The sequence below is a fragment of the Otolemur garnettii genome, unplaced genomic scaffold, assembly GCF_000181295.1.
Source record: "Otolemur garnettii isolate 467f Iridium unplaced genomic scaffold, OtoGar3 scaffold00008, whole genome shotgun sequence".
NCBI classification, from domain to species: domain Eukaryota; kingdom Metazoa; phylum Chordata; class Mammalia; order Primates; family Galagidae; genus Otolemur; species Otolemur garnettii.
This window is the reverse complement of record NW_003852403.1, coordinates 23,420,127-23,441,762: the sequence shown is the minus strand read 5'-3', so window position 1 is coordinate 23,441,762 and position 21,636 is coordinate 23,420,127. Positions and strand designations below refer to the sequence as shown.

Sequence of the window (21,636 nt, the reverse complement as noted above, 5' to 3'; positions counted from 1 at the left end):
AAAAAAAAAAAAGAAAGAAAGAAAGAATGCCCTATGGTGATCAAAGATTTTTGGACTGGGTTTTGAATGCCTTATGGTGGTCAAAGTTTTTTGGACTGGGTTTTGTTTGTATGAAGGCCAATTACAATGTTATTCATGAGCTTTTTAGTATTCGGCATTTACTGACAAATACATATCTATTAATTGCCCCCTAGGTAGCATTTCTGGATGGAATTACAAACTGAGTTCAGCATGCCCCCATTATGACTGGCCCACCCAAACATCTCCCTCCTCAATCCTTACTGTCCTATGTTCCCTCCCACCTCCCTACATATTGCATGTAGTTATGTTTCTAGTATGACATTCCTGTTGCTGCTAATATTGTTTTTTAATGTGCTCTGTGATGATTTCTTCATGTTTTTCTTGTATTATATTGGAAAATACAATGTAATGTACAGGAAGGCATTAAAACTACAGAACTAAATCAATGCTCTGAGGATGATAGATCAATTTAGATTGGATTTCTTTTAAACGAATATGTCAACTTCATAAGCTATAAGAAAATTAGTATAAATGAATCAGAACATTATCTTATAAAGGTAACCCGTGTTTGTAAATATAATTTGTGCTATCATCGGGATATTAAGCTTCCTCAGGACGTGAGTGTATTTTGTTCGGCTTTATGTTTTGTTGTTCTGGAAACACGGCATAAAGTAAACTGTATCATTAAAAGCCAGCCTCATTCCAATTTATTTTTATAGCACAGTGCAAAACAACCCAAGCTTAAAGTACATTCAGGCACTGAAACTTAAATCCCTAATGGTAAGAAAGTCATTCCATAAACAGATGTGATCATGGATTCTGAGTTTATTTGCTTGTGGCAAAAATAAAAGCACCAACTCAATAAGTTTTAATTTATAGGCATCTACAACTAGAAAGCCTTTGGGCCCTTTGAACAAAACTGACTAAAAATAAAATTTAGTAAAATAAAACCTCACCTGCTTCATGTTCCTTTTACACCAGGGGATGAAAATTCCCCAGTTGGGTTGGAGATAGGTTTCTCCAGCTGTTCTCTAGATACTTTCTGGAAATTGCAGCTCTGCTGTGCTCTAGAGGAGAATGCTATGATTGGCTATGCTCTGGACACTGGAAATGGTACAAAGGAGCTTGGGGTGGTAATTCTGCTCCAGGCCTCCCCCCACCCCGACCTCTGGTCATGCAAACCTGCAGCCCTTTTTTGTTCTCACCCACAAGGAACATTATGTGTCCCTTTTTCTAGCAGAAATATCCGTTATGTATTTTTTAAATAAAGATCATGTTTTTTTTTTCATGTGTATCTAAACAGCAGCAAAGTCTTTGATTCTAACATCAGACATAGGCTATCCTAAAAATTCTTATCCATGCAGAATATACATGACGGAACCAAGAGACAGGTGCGTGGTCCCAACTTTGTCAAGGTTTTCTCATTACAAGGCCGGCTTACCTCACGTCTTCTTCTTCCAGGGTCTCACTTGCAAATTCCAGTATGTCAGCAGCTGTCCCCACAAATATCAGAAGAAGTTGAGCGAGCTGGTCTCGAGTGATGCCACCTCCAATGGGTAGAAGCCATCGTCCAATTATTAACATTAACAAGAATGTCTGATGGAGTCCCAAAGTCCAAACTTTCTCACATACTCTAGACAAGTTACTTACAAAAACTTTGGCCTGTTAAAGAGAAACGTCATACAGACAGGAAGATCAGGAGCTACCACCTCAGAGAGAGATTATTTTCGTCGCCCTGGCTTTCAATCACGAGTTTAACGTTTGCGAACAGTCACCATCAGGGATTATTCTTCACTTACTTAAGAAAGTAACACTTCTGCAGCTGAGCACTCTGAAAAAAAAAGTGGTTAATACAGTCCTTACGATGCGGCTGCCTATACCTAGCAAGTAATTTAAACCCTACACTTGTTAGTGGGATTGTAGCACATGATATTTAAAGAACCAATTTTACAGGGTTTTAAAGATCACTTCTCATTTTATTACACTCTGTAACAAAGTACAACACATAGCAAAACTGTTACACGTTCCATATTAAAATCACAGCCTCTCCCTATATTTTTCTTTTATGGATTTTAAATCTGAATTTACTAATCTGGAAATATTTTTAGTGTGGAAGAAATCTTCCCTTTTGTTTTTTATTCTTTTAGAACTCTATTATGACTAACCATAAAAAATGTAATAATATTTATCCAATGCCTAAATGTAAAGAATAACTGTAAAGTTATTATTCTTATTCTGAATCCTTAATATTCTTATTTAGTAGTCTGTAAGCTAGCAAGCAATTTTATTCTGCCCTTATTTGTGGATTCTAAGGAAATTTTACATTCTACTCATGTCTTGTGACATCTCTTGCCCAATCTACCTTCTAAATAACTCTCAAAGTCTATTATTGAACCTATAGGTTACAATCTTTTAAAGACTAGAGGACTCAGATCTCAAGTGAATTAGATAATGACGCTAACTTACTCATGCAAGTGACTTAACTATGTTTGCGCAAAACCCAATTACCGCTCTTGATCACTAGCTGATATCAAATCCACAAGCACAGAGAGGATAATAGACAAGGTGGGATGCTAACCTGATTGAAACCTTGATGGTCGATAATCTTTCATTTGCATACTTTATATCTCTTCTATGAAACTTCACATGCAACTTATTCAGTTCGTATAGGAAGCACAGAAGTGTAAATATTAGTATTTTGTTTATCAGATGAAAAACTCAGAGAGACTAACTGATTTGTCCAGAGTGACACAGATAAGTTGTGATCAGAGCTTGATTGAGAACCAAAGGTTCATCCACAGAATGTTTCCATGATAGGTGTCTTGGCCTTGAGTCTCCCGTTAACTTCATTTTTGAATAGGCCCCAGTCAATTTGCCAAATATCAGACATAGGAAGCAAAAGAAAGTAATTCTATTTTGGCTGGAAACTTTTCTCTATTTTATTAATAAACACCTAAAAATATATATCTGGTGGAAGTCTGAGCTAATTCCATAACACAGGAAAAGGAAATAAAAGGTATACTGATTGGGACAGAAGAAATAAATCTTTGTTCACAGAGGATGTAATTTTAGAAAATCCCCTAAATTGACTAAAGTAAAAAAAAAAAAAAAAAAGAACAAAAAAGACCCCCGGGAACTGATAAAGGTTTACGGTAAGATTGCAGGATAAAAGGTTGATATACAAAAGCAAATCTCTTTTTCATATACTAATAAAGGACAAGTGGAGTTGGAAATTAAAAATAAAATGCCATTTGCATTAGCATTCTCAAACATGAAACATAGTAGATTTTTCAAATTTTAACAAATTTAACATTCTGGTTGAAGAGTGCTGATGGACAGGGAGACTGTCAGGGGCACAAAGGATACGGGCAATCTCTGTACCTTCCTCTCAGTTTAGCTGGGAATCTAAAACTGCTCTCCACAATTCTTATTTTGGCACAGAGGGTGCCAAAAGATGTATACACATTTTAAGGAAGGAAAAAACGGCATGAAAATTGTAGTACTAAAGTCATGTTAGACTTCTATAACTGTAAGAGATAGAAGATGTAATAAGCTGGATAACAAACAGTATGGATGGATATGATGATGATTTTGATGCAGTCATTTTCTTTCTTAAAATGTGAATACTTTTTGGGCACCCTGCATGCGTGCGCTCACACACATGTTCTATTTCAGTCTTTTAATTATATCATCCCTCCATAAATGCATGTCTCTCTGTATACATGTTATCTGGCTTACTTGCTCCTTCATGCTACACATTGAGTCTGTTTTTCAATATGCAATATATATTAATATCTATAAAATAAATCTATTACACTATCTACTAATCATCTATATATGCATTATCTATATTAAATATGTTCATTAATAATAACTCATAATATATCAAATATGATTATTTTGTAAATTCCTGAGCCAAACAATTGGGAAATTTCTTCAGAAAAAATATGAACTGCAAGGTGGACAGCACGTTGACCCTAAGTTCACCATTTGCTAGATCTTTTAATTATGGTGGTAAAAGCTCTCACCGTCTCAATGAGATCCTCAGTTTCATTGCTTTGTCCGTTGACTATCAGATTTGGATCGAGGTCTTCTTTTTTGCTGGCATTCTGTGTCTGCACTTCGGACAGGCCACTGCAATACTAAGAATTGGCAGGGGGGCAACATGCCAACAAAGGTCACAATCAAGTAGAGTTTAAAATGGCTTCAATCTATCTAAGGGACTAGGAGGGGAATTACGGAGTTTATGCAATCCATATAGACATTTCCAAAAATTGGATTAGAGGGCTTGAGATGGAAAACTATTCTCTAATTAATAGGAGAGGAGTGTCAACTGTATATGTCACATTTTTCCCCAGGTCTAGGAGGATGTAAATGCCTTGCGTCATTGTGAAGATCTGTAGAATTTCTAGATTGATAAGGGAGGCTCCTTTTGTGAACCCTGCAACCGTTGTAAAACCAACCAATCATCATTGACAACAGTGAAGCATGGATGATCCAATCCTTCAAAGCATCTATAGCATTTTGAGCCTTTCTTTCTTATCCCGAAGACTTTGTATCTAAATAGCATTCTTCAAAGTCAGTAATCCATTATCAAGCTTGTCTGTCAAGAAACGTAAACAATTGCATGTTCCCCCATTAAAGCATACATTGTAGTGACAGTTCAGAAATTAATTAAGTTTAAGGAAAATTCGACAATGGGCCTTCATTTTGTACATGAATGTCTGCAAGGGAACTGTACATGATTTTTATCGCCCAGATGCTGGGAATCTGAGGTGAGAGTCAGAGAAGGGAAAAGTACATAAGAGAGGATCGGGGTAGCACCAGAAAATGTAGCTGGGGCACATGCATATTTCATAAACTGGTTACAAAAAAAGGTTGAAGATTTTTTAAACATCTGCAGTGCTAAACATATATTTGAAACACACACACACACACACACCCCGCCACCACTACTACCACTGTCACACATCCACATTCACACATTTGTATTTAGAGAGAAACTACTTTAAAAAAATTAAAGCCTTAAGAAATATATTTTTCTTAATTATTCTAGATACTTCATTGATTATTCTATGAGCTACTTGATAAAGCAGAAAGGGAAGTCTGCCAAAAAGCTATTTTTTCTACCTTTCATCCAAACAACTAGTGTGATGGGTGAAACGACTAGAATAATTAAGAAAAATGGCCATGTGCCATGTCTCTAGGAGCAAAAATACAGCTCTTTGTATACTCTGTGTGTGTGCGCGCGCGTGTGTGTGTGCGTAGACATGGCTCCAAGATAATGAAGATAAAAAATTAAATCTTGAACTTTAAGCAATAAATTCTCATTGCAAAGTAGTTTTATGACTTTATCTCAGAATTTAATGCCCAATAGGAAGTAAATTTTGACCACTTTGTGGGCATGGAAGCGGACTGTATATTTATTAAAAGTTATGACCTTAATATGCTTTTGACATTCATATCACTAAAAATCCATAAACATCGTGTTATTTAAGAAAATAGCCATTCTTTACTGCAGTAGAAGATAACTTGGAAGCAAAGAGTTTTATAGTCCATATTGCAGTATTAAGACTTCCCTGAGTAAGTTCCCCTCAGCTCTTGCTATTCTATTTGTTATAGCTAGATGAAGCTTTCTCATTAAGTGGCAACCACATTAGAATGGCAATGAATATGTGATTTAGCCTGACTTGTACTGTTTTTGTGGTTATACTGTTTACATTCACCATTGTATAGTTCAGTTCCTGTAGAGGATCTGGTTACCAACATGTCATTTTTTCAAGCATTATGTCTTTAAAATTCTTATTGGTGTCAAAAACATCCCTTTGGGGGAAACTAGGCTGTGACACCATCAACACCAGAATGTTTCCATTACTTTAATAATGCCACTTCATAAACAGACCTAGAGCTACACTCACAAGCTTTGTTATAACCATCTCGTTTCCACACACGCAGACACAGCCAGATTCAGGATTAAAGGTACCAAATTAGTCATCTCAGAGAAATGTTTTCATGAAATAGGTCAGAATGTTTTCCTAATGCCAAGGCACAGATTAGAAAATGGAGGATGTAGAGTAAATGGAAAATATGAAATGAAATGAAATTACTTTTTCCATCCTGAAAAAACTCAGGATGATTTTGATGCAAATGGCCTCGACAGCAAAAAAACACAGGCCTGGGAAAGGCAGCGGGCGAGGTTAACCAGACATGGGGCCATCAGGGTCTGAGCGCCAGCCCTGCTATTGATTAGCTGTGTGGCCTTCGGAATATTACTTAACTTCAGGGTCCTCTTCTATAAAATAGAAATGTGCACACCATACCTAAATTACCAAGTTTCTGGGTTCATAAATGGAAAAGATGTCCATAAAAGTACAGAGGACCATGTGAAAAAAGTGTTTATTATCACAATCAAAATTTTCTAAATGAGTTGACTAAGAGAACTGCTGGCACTCCCTTGATTCTGCCATTTATTATTTCTTCAAATGCAATTCCAGGATCCTTTGTCTCCCTTCCTTTTTTCTACCTCCATCTCTGCTCACCCTGCCCAATTCAATCTCTGGGCATTCATTTTCTTTCTCAGTGTCAAAACTAGTCAAATCCATTATTTCTAAAGGTCCAATTTCTTTTGTACTATGAAAATTAGAGAGGTACTGCCTGGGGCTCAAAAATCTTTTTTTTTATTAAAAAGAGAGCTCTTGGTTGTATGCTATTTGTTGTAATGGGATTTGACCTGTATATCAATTAACCGTGTAACGCATTTATATTATAAAAGCATTTGGGGAAATGAATTATTATTGTGGATGACAGCCATATCCTAGAATTGGATGTGAAGGGAAAAACTGACTCAAATCACCAGAGCTTATTTCCATACCTCTGAACGTAGTCAGTGGTGAAGAGATTGAAACAGTGCCCTCCCTCTTTAGTGTCCAGTTTTAAAAGACCATGATTATTTGAACCAACCAATGTACACTTATAAAATACTTTCGCTATAAGCACAGAGCTAGCCTGTGACTTTAATGTTGTTTCAAAGGAGATTTAAGGAGACAAACTGTTTTCTTCATCATCGATGTGCTTGTGGAATTCTTCAAAGATAGTCCACAGAACTGAATTCCCCTCTGTGTGCCTAAAATTTGGAGCAGCATTTTCCAGATAGGGTTAACCTTGCAACAAAATGATCAATCATAGCAAATAAATCTGTATGAGGGCCATGTTCTCAAGGATCTAAAGTATTGTATCAGTGAAGCTACCACATTCTATGGTATCATAATCACGACTCCTCTATCACATGGTCCTGTAAACTGAACTGTGAAGTCCAAGCTGGAGTCTGATAGACTTTACTAACTTGACCTCTCCAAAGTTGTACAGGAGCACAGACAACAGTAAAGGTCTGAGCCCAACCTAGAGCCTGCTAACTGGAGTTGCCTGTGTAGGAAGCTTCTCCAAGGAAAATCTCTCTATATAAATTAGAGACTTATGGAAGCTACTGACTGTTTATTTCCTAGATCGATATGTTCTAATATATATAAGCCCATCTTCCCCATGATGGGTCCCATGATCCCTCTTCTTTAACTTTAGTTTCTGGGTTCTAGAATAGAATGTCTATTTCACAAAGACAATACACAGAACTCCAAACGTGAACCTCCTGTAATCTGCATAAGTCTGTATTTTAAAACAGACAATTTTAAATAAGACAAAAAAAATTTAAACCTACCAGTTTGATTGTATTTAGATAGAAAATACAGATAGGAATTTGGTTTTGTAGTTTCTCAAAGTGTCATTTGCAGGATGCCAGATTATTGAGGTCTTTATGTTACTGAGCACAACATAGAAACTCATTTGTGTCGCCACGGTTAAAAGAATGTCCACACCCTGTGTGAACAATAGCATGTTGGAAGGAATCTTAGAAACAACATCTCTAACAAAAATGCTAATTCATTATGTAATGTGAAGTCTTCAAGAAATATAATATTTTTATTATTTTTATGACAGGTTATGGATTCACTTTTTTTTTTTTTGCTGATGGCCTCTTATTTATTTGAAGTTTGATGACTCCAGTCCCTCAGAAAAGTGAATTTCTGAAATAAATCAGGTCATATTGTACAAGTAGCTTATTGCTGAATATTTCAATTTCCTACTTTCCAAAAAGAAGTACCTTGGTCTCATGCTGCAACTCGAGAAGCCATAATGATGGAATAATGCTAATCAGATAGAAAAATATAGCTGGTGAAAACCTGTGAAAGAGGGAAAAAGATAGTTTAGCTTTTCAAAAAAAAAAATTCTTTTAAAAAGAGAAAGAAAGTAAAACAAATGCTCATACTCTGACCACCATGAGTCAAACCTGTTTATCTTTAAGTGTTCATTTCAATGGAGAAAAAAGCATCATGTGATTTCTGCCATATGGATTATAAAGAAACAAAGTAACTGTAAAAGGCACTAGCAGCTGTCATTCTCACTGAATTTCTAACCCAATTAATAGATGTTAATTTTAATATGCTTTAGTGGGACACTGCCAATTAGTTTCAGGCACAACACTAGATATTTTGTATTTAATATGTTTTAGAAAAAGCAAATAAAGCAAGGGTAAATTTTTTTGGATTTATTCAACACTGTAATTCCAGGAGGATTGGCTGCATTTTTCAACATTAACCTGGAATTTTGAGAGCTCAGAGCGCATAAGGTGACCAGATATCCCGCTTTTGGCAGGACAGTCCTGATTTTTAACAATTTGTCCCATGTCCTGCAGCATTTTTAAAAAGTCCCGATTTTTGGAAAGAATGTACGACGAGCTAGGGAATGGGGGGAGAACAGGAAGGGAATATATGGTTTTCGACTGCCATGTGGCTATTTCACGAGGATATGAGTTTTGTATTATTTTTGTTAATTTTATAATGTTACACTTTAATAATAACAAATAATTGTTGAGAACTGATGATTGAGAACTGCTTATCAAAGTTCACATGGTTGATCACTTGTTAGAATTCGACCACCATTGTTTGGACTTAATGAACAATGGCGTTTTTTTTGGCATTGGCAATGATGTAAACATTTTGTAACTGTCTCTCAGATGATACACATTGTACTGCGTGTTAGTGCTAGTTAAACAAGTGATGTCAACAAATCAGCTATTCAGATAATTTAGGTAAGTAATTTATTTATTTCATGAATTTAGCAGACAATACTCGTATCATTTATATTTTATAGTGGCAGCAAAAAGTCTAGCACCGGCCTTGAAAGTAACACTTACGACTTACAGGGTATCATTATTAAAAATATATATATTGATAAGGAAAAGGTTAAATCTTGGACATCAGTAAAAATCACAATAGAAAACAAATGATTAGAAATATTTCATCATTTTGAAACAAACCATGTTCCAAACAATAATGCACTAAAAATTATGGGATATGTGCTGTCCTTACCAAGAACTAATGCTATGACTGAATGCATTTTTTCTACGGTAAATAAAGTGTGGACATCAGAAAAATCACAATTAAGTGTTGAGACTTTGAAAGCCATTTTATGTGTGAAATATAATTTAACAAATTCTTGTGAAAAATTTCATGACCTTTTAAACAACGACAGCAATCTACTAAAAAAAATTTAATCAAATGAGAAATATGCCAAAGAATAAAATAATACTATACATAATTTTTTAATGTATTATATTTGTAAATTGTACATATGTTGAAATTTTAAAAAATATATTACAATACTATTTTTGCATTCTATGAAAATTTTTATTGCTCCATATAGACCAAATTTTTAATTAAGAACCACCTCTCTGGGTCAATGTTGTCCCACTTTACCAATGTTAAAATCTGGTCACCTTAATCATGCTAGAACACAGAAATCAGACAATAAGGACTAAGGATGAGAACAATCCATGTGTTTCATGTGCAGTTTGCTAAACCTGTAAAATAAAAATACAAACGATAGCTGAAGTGTTTGCACTTTGTAAAAGGCCATTTTCATTATTTTCTGGCTTGAAATTCAAAAGGGGGATCTAAAGCGTAGGATTTTGTAGTCAGATGCTCAGAGGTTCAAACACCAGTGTTGCCAGTGATCTTTCAGTTTGTTCCCTAATCCATACCATGGGGACAGCCCCTCTATCAGTCCACTCAGGTGACCACACAAAATATTATACAGACATGCGCTTTCTCACAGTTCTGGAGGCTGGAAGTCCAAGGTCAGGGTGTCAACATGGTCAGGAGCTGGGGAGGGCCCTCCTTCTGTAAGCTTCTAGATAGTACCTTCACAATGTGGCCTCAGAGAGAGACCACTGTCTCTTCTCATAAGGCCACCAATTCCAGTGAATTAGGATCACACTATTATGACTTCCCTTAACCTTAATTACCAAATTAATCTCCAAATGCTGTCACATTTGGGACTAGGACTTCCATTTATATGAATCTGAGGAAGGACACAGTTCAATCCATAGCAATCACATTTGTCTCACAGGGATGTTTATTACACTTTCTGTAAAGCCATGCCTGGCAAAGGTGGGTATTCAATAGTAGGTAGATAGTATTATTATTATGGGTCATTGCGCAATGAAATAATAACTTTAAAAAACCTGAAATAAGATAAAAATAATATACTTGTCAAATTCATTTCTTTAAATTGCATTTTATTTTGGATTAGACTCTTGCATTATTAGATCATGTCAAAGTCAAAATTGTAAGTCAATATAATTTTATCCAAATGCTTTTAATACACACAGGTGATGGTTTAAAATGACCTAGAAAATTGAAATGTTAATTGCTCAACAAATAGAATTATTTCAGATGAAATGTTACCAAAACTGTATTGTTATAATCCAGCTGAGAAAAGGAAGAAACAAAAATGTAACGAATAATTTTAGAATAGATTTTTTTTAAAGGCTATTAACCCATTCACTGGTATCTTTTTTTTTTTTTTTTTTTAATTTCTGGGAAGAGGAAGGGAGGAAAGGATAAGAGAAAGATCTTTTTTTTAAAAAAATCAATATTTAATATAGATACTTCCCCCACCTTTGATTTCCTGCAGAAACCAATTTCGAAGCAAAAGGTTATGGGTCATGCTATTATTAAAATCTTACTCGGAAGATGGCAAAGCTGCAGAGAAATACATACACACATCAGAAGCCCATGTTCAGCATGCTCGTAAAGAAAAGGAACAATTAACCCTTCGACCTTACATATCAGAGGAAACATCAGGAAGAGAGTATTTCCTCTGTGAGATGGACAAAGGAAGTAAATTTTAGTCAAACAGACAGTGGAAATATGTAAATTTTTATTTGGTTACATCAAATGTTGCTTGCAGTATAATTTTGTTGACTCGCTTGAGATTAATGTTGAGATTAATTCCCCTAACAAGACATTATAATAATCATCTAGGGAAAGCATGGAGACAACATATAATAACTCTTGAAAGAGGTTAACAGTAAAACAAACAATAACCCTTAACATCTTCTACACACAAGATTTGCTTCCACAATTTCAAAAAAAAAAAAGTATCATCCTGTTTCATGGTATTTTTTCCAACTAGGGAACTGGTTATGTAAACAAACTTTAAGATTCAGGCTTTTTTGTGTTGCTTAAAATAGACTATCAAAACTCCAGAATCTGATACTCAAAGCCTCCATTTTTTTCTGGTCTTATCTCCACTTCCACATCCTCTTCCCTTATCACATCCTATCAAACTGAGCAACACAGTAGTTCCAACCTGCTGTTTCTTTCAAAAAAGAAAACAAAACAAATTGTTTTGGAAAGTTCCCTTCACTTTAATCCCTCTTTATTAGACTTATTTAACATAAGAAAGAAAAGGTAGGAAGAAATGAGCATACGAAGGTCTAAGAATTAATTACATGCAACTCAATCCTCAGCCTTGTTTAACTCACCTTGGATCACTGTAAGAACAGGAAGTGCCCTCTGACCTTCCAGCTTGGTTAACCATAGGCCATTTGCCCATCACAGTTAACCCAGCAGGAATTAACTTAGACCTGTAGTTTTTGTGTACAGGTCAGGCTGTACTGTTTCATAACTACATGTGTATTAATATATGGTTATTATACTGTATACTAATACAGTATATTTACTGTACAATATATTATAATACAATATGTTATACTGTATATTATACATCATATTAATAATGGTTAATACAGCAGGAATTAACTTTGACCTGTAGTTTTCGTGTACAGAACAGGCTGTACTGTTTCATAGTTATGTGTGTATTAATATAAGACTTAGCCTTTCCCAGATAAGTTTCTTGAAGGCAGATCTCAGATCTTCCACATCTTTCTATCCCTTCCTTCTTTCCTCCATCTTTTCCTCTCCCACAGAGGCATCACAGTCTTTCACTAAGTCCATCGTTAATGCTTACTAAGCAAATGCTCAAGTGTTTAAATGCTTAAATTTATATAAAGGAGGAACTGAACAAATGAAGAGAAGGGAGGCTGGTGCCACCAGCAAGGATCTTTTATTTCAGGTCTCGTATCAAGCAAGTTCTTTGAGCTGTGACCCTTGAAGAATTATTACTGCAGTGTGCTGCAGCAGACACGTCACCAACTCAGAAGACCCAAATTTAAAAGCTGCCTCATCAGATGTCCTCATCTGTAAAATGGGGGAAATAAAACGTACCTTATAGAGTGGCTATGAGAAGTAAATCAGACAATGTGTGCACGAGACTGACACAGAAGGTGCTCAATCAAGGTAGCTAATGCCTTCCCTGGGCTCAGCTCTGCAAATCTATTCACGGCAGTACCTAACAGTTTAGAAGACTTTCTTCCAATAACTGATAACCAACTCTATGTTTAAACTATGATTGTCAGAACTAACCCTGTTTAAGATTCCTTGAATCAAGGGGAATATTATATATATTCCTGAGTACAAATATCATTATGACTGACTTGACAATCAATGCTAAGGCAAGTCTGGTCATATAGCCCTGGCTCACATGGGCCATTTGCCCATCATGACTTACAAGATGCTCCGTAATCAGTCCTTGGCCTATCGCTTGAGCTCCGTTGTTTGCCTTTCTTTCAATGGTACTCCTATAACAATATTCTCCTTCTCGTTCTCAGAGAAAATCTAAGTGTTTTCCTAACTCAAGCCTCCATACATGTATTTATCTCCCTAGAAAATATATTTACCTCCTTCTCATTGTTCACATATGCTATGTAAGACTCCTCCACGAACACTTTCCTGTCCCTACACTCTAAATTCGCTTTTTCTGTTCACTTGTACACCATAGATTTTTAATGCTTATAATTATGTATGTGCCTTCATATATGTGTTTGGTATCAATTAATTGAATTATCTTCAAGCAATTCTAAATAGAAGTACAAGAACTGTGTCTGCAGATCATTACAGTTGTCCCTCAGCATCCATGGGAGATTGGTTTCAGGACCCCCATGGATACCAAATTCTGTGTATACCCAAGCTCCCTAGATAAAATAGTATATTTGCATATAACCTATGTACACCCTCCCCTAGACTTTAGATCACTTCTATATTACTTATGACACCTAATACAATAGAAATGCTAAGTAGATCATTGTTATACTGTATTTTCATTTGTATCATTTTTTATTGTTATATCATTGTTTATACTGTTTTTTTGTTTGTTTGTTTTTCAATCCATGGTTAGTTGGATCCATGCATGCATAACCCAAGAATATGGAGGACACACTGTATACCCTTCATTCCTTCTGGACAGTCTGGAATATGATGAGCTCCCCACAGAAATTTAGTAATTCAATAAGGTCCTAGTTGATTTACAGTGTCTACTTTCTTGATGCTTTGTGGCTGGGTTAACTAGAAATTTCTACTTGAAATATCATCATAAATTGATTTTTATTGGAAGTTTTACTGAAGGAAACTAATTTAATATATTCTGCTTCTATGAAAGATCTAATATTTCAGGGTGACATCATAGCCATGACTCATTATTTTGAAGTCTGCAATATTCTTGATCATGTGTTGTCAGTGCAATTCATTTTTGGAACCAAGGGAGAGTATGAAGTCTAAAAATTAATAAACCAGACCTGATCCCACGTTTTCACTGTAATTAATCAAACTGCATGCCCTTTCTTAGGAGCTACCAAATAATTTTTCTTCAATCTTTGTCTTGATGGAATCAGGAGGAACTAGATGCCAAGGACTTTGTATGAAGGCTAATACCACATAGGGGCCTGGCCAAGGCACAAGTAACTTAGATCAGGTTCTGGTTTTTATTTATAAAAACACAGCATATTGGACTGAAAAAGAAAAGGTAAGCATATGATTGAAAGATTAGGGCATGTTCAAGAGGGAAATTTTTATACAATTGATAATACTGTATCACCACTGAACTATTTGCCCTTAGAAACTCAGATTTATTATAATGTAATCACAATTACTATTACCCGTCAGAATAGCAAAGTTGTACAGCATTAATGCTTTAATGCCAAATTACTTCACTCAGTTACTTTTTTCTAAATTAAAAGCCTCTTAAAAGTGTTCTTTCTTTGTCACAAGAAAAGAAGTTTTGTCTTTGTTTTTAATTCCACAGTCCTTAGCCTACCTACCAATTCTCTTCAAGGTACACAAGCAGGAGCACTGTCTCAAATGGTTTTGTTTTGTTTTTTTTTAAAGCTGCTTATGTATTTATTAGATTACTAACAATTCATTTGATTTGTTTGTTAATCAAATATTTGTATAGGTCTTGCTACATGCTAGGCAAGACGCTGTTCTCAGCTCTTTAATAGCTGTACTTACTGTTTTATTTTACAGTTCATTTCATACTTTTATTTTTATAAGATAGAATTTATCATAAAAGTCATCATTTCAACCAATGACAATGCTTTTCACAAATTGATACGTCATGATATTTAGCAATTTACTCCTGCAATGGATTTTATTTACTTCAAGTTACCATGAGCCTAGAATTAGAATTCCATTTTCTTCTTTTAAAAATGGCAATTACTTGCAGTTTTCTTATTGAAAAAGTAGCATTCATTCATTTTTTTAGAAATGTACAACAAAATAAATAAATATATAAAGGAAAAATTAATGTAACATCACCAACTACCCTGTTTAATTTTTCTCTTTCTTATTTCTGATCATATGCATAAATCTGAAGTGAATAATATTTGAAAGAAGCAAAAAAAATTCAAAAATGACTTTGACATGAATCCAGATTTTATTTATATTTCATTTCTCATTATTTTCTACTCTAAAAATAAATAGAGGAATTATAAAGATACTAGACCGATTTTCAAAATCTCATGCTAGATGGATTTGAATTACCTTGATAAAATCTCTGGCACACTTTATAATAATAGGTTTATTTCCATGGAAATCAGGAAATTAGGTCAAATAATTTCATGAACCCCTAAACCCCATATAACATTTGAAAGATTGTCTTCCTTACATGTAGACTGTTTCTCTGTGCATCTATGATTTCCATCTAGGCTGCTCGGCAAGGCCTTTCTTTTGCTGTGCAGGGCGAATTTGGTGGCCCATACCATAACCTCAGTACTCATCTACCCTTCTGTGAACTCTCAAAATGAACCCAAAGATTTTCAGAGCACATAGCGTCGGAATGTCTGGGAAGTCACTAGGCTGACCCCAGCCACCACCCATTTATGTTGTAAGCTAGTACGTCCCTCACTACCACTTCCCCTCCCAGAGCCCTCTGGCAAGGGAGGTCACAACTCATCGGCCCTAACTAAGCTTATGAGAGGAAATGGAAAACTGAATATAAAGAGGGTATGTTTTGATAGGTGTCAAGGTCTTGTTTCTTCAGTGATCTTAAGAAAGAGTAGACAAATGATAACAGAAGAGACAGGGAGGAAAGGCAAATGGGCTGGGAACACCCACTGCTATAGAATCATTCTTTACACTTCCCAACCCCTTGAAGAATGCCTATATTGGGTTATGTAAAGAGAAGATTGTTGTTTCTCTTTTTCTTTTTTTGTTTTGAGACAGAGTCTCACTCTGTTGTCCCAGGCTAGACTGCCATGGCATGGGCCTAGCTCACGGCAACCTCACACTCATGGGTTCAAGAGATCCTCCTGCCTCAGCCTCTCAAGTAGCTGAGACAACTTCCATGACATACGGCTAATTTTTCTATTTTTTGTAGAGATGGGGGTCTCACTATTGCTCAGTCTGGTCTTAAATTCCTGAGAATAAGTGATTCTCTCATCTCAGCCTCCCAGAGTGCTAGGATTAAAGATGTGAGCCACCACTCCCAGCAAGAGGAGATATTTCTGAAGGTGACTCTTAATTATAATTTTCATTATTTGTTCTTGCCAGTTTTAAAAACTTAAGTCATAGTCTCAAATAAAAATATTAATTCATATTAAAATTAGAACTCTATACATCTCTCAATCTAAACTTTTCCAAGAATATGTCTTAAGCAAGCACAAGATTTATTACCAATGAAGTTATTCACATTAAAATGTCATCAGACTGCTTTACTATAACTAAACTAGTTATAGGCAGAAAATATGAATCAGTTTTAAGATCTACATACTGTTTTTCTTATAAAATATTTCAGAGCCAAAGAAAATCATGACATCTTCCTAAATGAACTGGTTCCATCTGAAAGCCTCGATGTCACCATCATGATTTTCTTTCAACCACAACAGCTCATCTCACTTCTCTTCACTCTTGTGCTACCTACAACCACCTATCCCCAGAAACCACTTACTTCAGGAATCTTCCTAGTCTAATCAACCTATTTTACTAATTATATCTTGATTCTGCAGACTTTCTGTTCTTTTGGATATGATTGTGGAAAATTATTTGGTTCTCAAAATGTTGTTTTGTGCTGTTTTCATATAACTACACATATTTCACATTCCTTAAAGAACACCATTGCAGCATGCAGTACAATAAATTCCCGTTTAATGAATAAATGAATGTAAGTTGATGCTGACTACAGGGACTTTAATGTTTTCTGAGAAGATAAAACGCATTACAAATGTCACTTATGTAATGCTTTATTTCATTTTATACACAGATGATTATATTTACTTCTATTCTGCAGAAGAGGATGATTCTTCACTTTGGGACCAAAAGTGAAGACAATCTAGAATTTTTTCCCCATATTTTTTCTTTCATGTTCATTTTTGGTTTTACAAAAATATCTGTTTGTACCAGAGGTCCCTGAGTCATGTTCATGTGTAGTCTGAATTTTCTACTTACTGCTCTAAGCAACATTATCCCAGTCTTCCTTTAGCCTTTATAAATTTACTCATCTTAACTACATGGGTCATTACAAAGGTTTTGAGATACACAAGAAACACAGAATCCATGTGGATAGATACAAATGAATCTCCCCTAGCAACACTGATAATCCAAAAAAGTTGAAACTTGCACAGGAGTATCAGAAAAGATGCTGTTGATTGCATTTCTTGGAAGTAAAATGTAATGGACCATAACACAGTCTGTCTTTTGTAATGATCCATGATTTAAAAAAAAGAAAAAAAAAAGCAACAAGGAAACTTTGACCCTTTCTCCACTAAAGAAAATCTTTGATCCTAAAAATTATGCAGTCGTCTTGTTCACAAGCAAAACCCAATTTGGTTACTGAATGAAAAGCATTAACAGAGAGACCAATGGAGTGAAGGAAAGACTCAACACAGGATTACCAACATTGGGGAGGAAAATCCTCCAAGCCTCTAAGCCTTGGCTTCCCCATCTGCCAGTATGGGCATAATGGCACGAGAGGGCTGCTGTGAGGACTGAATGAGGTGACCCACGCAACGCAAATGCCTAGCTCAACAAATGGAAGCGCTCACCAGATGCTAGGAATTGTTCTGTGATTTATTATTATTAGTTGTGACCATAGAGAAATCATTTAGCCTTGTCCTCACCCTAAAATGGCAATAAAGATGGGAATTAATTTATAGGGCTATTGGGAGGATTGCATGAGACAATGGATGCAAAGTAGGCTTGGGCCATTGCCAGTGCTCAATAACTGATGATGGTTGGCACCTCTATCATCATCATCATCATCTCCTTATCACTGTTATTAACAGACTATCTAAGAATGGAACAGCCAATGTATTAGGAGACTACTCTGGGTGGATTAAAGCATGTATATGGTATAGGAGGCTTAATCTATGAAATAAGAAAGCAAAGGAATGTCACAGAACACCAGCAGGGCTGGCATCAGCACCAATGTGAAAGGATGTCCTTATTTTCTTAATTATTATTCACTTTTATTCTAGTAATCATATAACATTAAGTCAGTTGTACCTTATCTACATCTCTGAGGTCAGAAAAACCAAAGGTACAAATGTAATACCCTTCCTTAAACAATGACAGGTAATAATTTATGTTGGGAAAAAAGTGACCAAATCAGTGCCCACTCTGGCATTTTCTGTTGACAATTCTTATGTCTTTAACATTATTCATTTGCAACTTTCAAAAAAACAGTATATTTTAGGTGCCTACATTAAAAAAGTCATTTAGAAAAAAGAACAGAAACATTGGTTTTCTTTAACAAAATGATTTATACATCTGGGCTTAACCGTCCAGGTACCAGTACATGATAGGAACTTGCTGAATAGTGAGGGGCACGCACATGGGAAGAATAAACGCTGATGTAAATGTGAATTTTCCATCGTTGGAAAAAAAGCTAAGCTATGCAGATTTGCCCTGGTGCTGTATGCATAATAATGTCACTGCCATGAGAAGGAGAAATGCATAAAATTTAAAAGTAGAGATATTAGGTCACTACGAAAGTTTTGAGACACACTGTGGTCCATTGATTCACTTCCAAGACACACAGTGGACTGTGTCCTTTCTGATTCACCCATGCAACTTTCAACTTGCTGCACTTATCAGTGTTGCTGGGAGGGCTTCATTTATTTCCATCGGGCTGGATTTTATGCCTCTTGATTTTTTTGCATCTCAAAACTTGCCTAATGACCCACATATACTGATACTGACTCATGGAAGGTGCCCACACTGACTAGTAGTTCTTTGTTTTCTCTCAGTCAAGTACAAGAAACTAAAACATACCAGCAACTTTAATTTTCAGTTCCAAATGTCTCAGTTGGACATACTCATAGAGAAAGTGCGGTCCCATTCTATGGTTCAATGTCTTGGAGGTCCCATCTAAATATAGACATAATTTTTACACTGATTCCCAAGCCCACAAGAAGAAAATATGACTTCTTGGGAGTGAGGCATAGTACTTGAGCTTTTTCCCTGAACTGTAACTTGGAGTACTAAAAACAGAGTCATTTGCTGGTAACATTGAACATGGCTTCCAAAAAGAATAGAAATTCATGTCACCCCTTTGCAATGAGCTCACAGCTTAGGATACCAAATACACATTCCCACAAACATACAGGAAGATGACCATACAGGCGTGCCTTGGAGATATTGTGGGCACAGTTCCAGACCATGGCAATAAAACAAGTCCCACAAATTTTTTGATTTCTCAGTGTAGATAAAAGTTATATTTACACTATACTTGGGCCAGCCCATTATGACTAAAAGCAATGTATGTAACTTAATTAAAAATGCTAAAACATGCTGACCCACAAGGAGAGCACATGTTGTTAGAGAAATGGCTCCACTAAGGGTTGCAACAAACCTTCAATTTCTAACAAAAACCAAAACACAATTTCTGTGAGGTGCAATAAAGCAAAAGACTATAAAATGAGGCATGCTCGTGTTCTCATCTCCAGATACACACCACGGGCAGAGGTGACAAACCCCATGCGCAGGAGCAAATATTACTAGAATAATTAAAATGCTAAGGAGAGATTTGGGGAAATCTGGACAGCATGTGTGAAAAGGGAGAGAAATAGTATATCTTCCAGGGGAATTTCCAGTGCCCAACTTGGCCATATGGAAGTCACAGGGTCTGCTTCCTAATCTCTCCATCTCATCCTCTCTAAGATCTAAACAGAACAGAGGGAGGGTGGGAGAATCTCCCTATTTCCCAACTTTCTTTCTGGCATTTTCGTAGACATTTTTGGTGGAGGACAGTACATATGATCAAATACCACAGAATTACATCACATAAAGTGCTGTTGCAGTGCCCCAAACTTGTGAATCAAGATCAGACTTCATACAGTATTATGTTTATGAAATCCAGGTTTCTAATATCACTGTGAACTTGCCAGTGGCAATGGAATAACCAAATAGATTTCACAGAATGTTTTACAAAATTGGTTTAAATTTAAAGTCAGTTTAGGGTAGAGTCTCTTCTGATTCTGAACTTGTCTGTCCTGTTTTCAGTTGTGAGCCATCCGGACAATTTCAAATACATAGCTTTTAAAATGAGATTCAGTAGAGTTAAAAAAAAAAAAAAATTAGCATGAATTTTTCACCTGGAGTCAGAGAACATCAGAAGGAGAAGGGACATGGAAGTGAAGTAAAGGAAGTCATTTGGGTTTTTTTGGTCATTGGTTGTATTTTGGTCATTCATGTCAGAAATGTCCCAGACACAAGAATATGGTCCCGTTCTCTGGCTTCCTGTCTTTGTCCTGGGGCACTCTTCCCATGCCTTCTCTTCTGCAAAGCCTCAGTGCAAAGGTCACCTCTCCACCCAAACTTCCCTGACCTAGTGGAGTCTTCCTCCCTGCAAATTCCCTTGCTCTATAACTTGCACCACTTAGGTTTTTATGGTTCAGATTATTCAGTTATTACTCCACTACTCTTACCTATTAGGCCACTTGTTTTTTAATTACTTCTTTGTTCATTCTTTAGCCCCTTGATTAAAACGTGAAATTTATATACATGTATAATTTTTTTTTTTTTTTTTTTTTTTGAGACAGAGTCTCACTCTGTTGCCCAGGTTAGAATGCTATGGCCTCAGGCTAGCTCATAGCAACCTCAAACTCCTGGGTTCAAATGATCCTCTTGCCTCAGTCTCCCAAGTAGCTGGGAGTACAGGGACCCACCTGCTAACGCTAATTGTTCTGCATTAGAAGATATGGGGTCTTGCTCTTGCTTAGGCCTGTCTCAAACTCCTGATCTTAAGCCATCTGCCCACCTCAGCCTCCCAGAGTGCTAGGATTACAGACGTGAGCTACCACACCTGGTCTGAAATGTGAGGTTTTGAGGGCAATACTTTGGCTTTTATTCACTTCCATGTCCTCATTATATAAACAATGCCCGACACCACATAGTGGACGTTCCATACATCATTGTTGAGTGTAGACTGCTGAGGCTCTGTGCTTCCTCATGAGACATCTGCTGAGAATTCTTTCCCACTCAGAAGCTTCTTTATCTATGTGGCCAATGCACTCTTCTCTCCCAATGCAGAGTCTTCACATTTTTCCTACTGCAGCTCAAATGCTGTAAAGTTCCTGCTCCTTCAGGCAGTAATCTGCCTTACATCCTTTCTCCTCTAAATGGGTAGAGAAAATGGGTAAGACTGAGAAGTTGCAGTCTTCACTTCTCCCATTCCCAACTGACCATTAAATAATACTGACTGAGATGATATATCAGCTCCAAGCCTCAGTTTCCTCACTTAAAAATGGGAGAATATCCAATGTACTCAATACTAATCTGAAACCAATATATAAACAATTGCACATGTACAGGAATGATAAAACACAAATATAGGCTAGCAAGGGGGGAAGAAGGGAGGAGGTGGGAGAGGAAGTGGAGGGAAGGAGTGGGG

At 36.2% G+C, this 21,636-nt stretch overlaps 1 protein-coding gene across 1 annotated transcript in view; it reads right to left on the bottom strand.

The window, feature by feature from the left end:
• Nucleotides 1–21,636, bottom strand: part of TMEM26 (transmembrane protein 26) — a 44,952-nt gene that overhangs the window by 17,695 nt on the left and 5,621 nt on the right. Inside the window, exons 2-4 of the mRNA XM_003783768.2 lie at nt 8,174–8,252; nt 4,050–4,163; nt 1,463–1,683 (exon numbers count right to left, since the gene is read on the bottom strand). Coding sequence (XP_003783816.1) covers nt 1,463–1,683; nt 4,050–4,163; nt 8,174–8,252 — 414 coding nt within the window. The remainder of the gene's footprint in view (nt 1–1,462; nt 1,684–4,049; nt 4,164–8,173; nt 8,253–21,636) is intronic.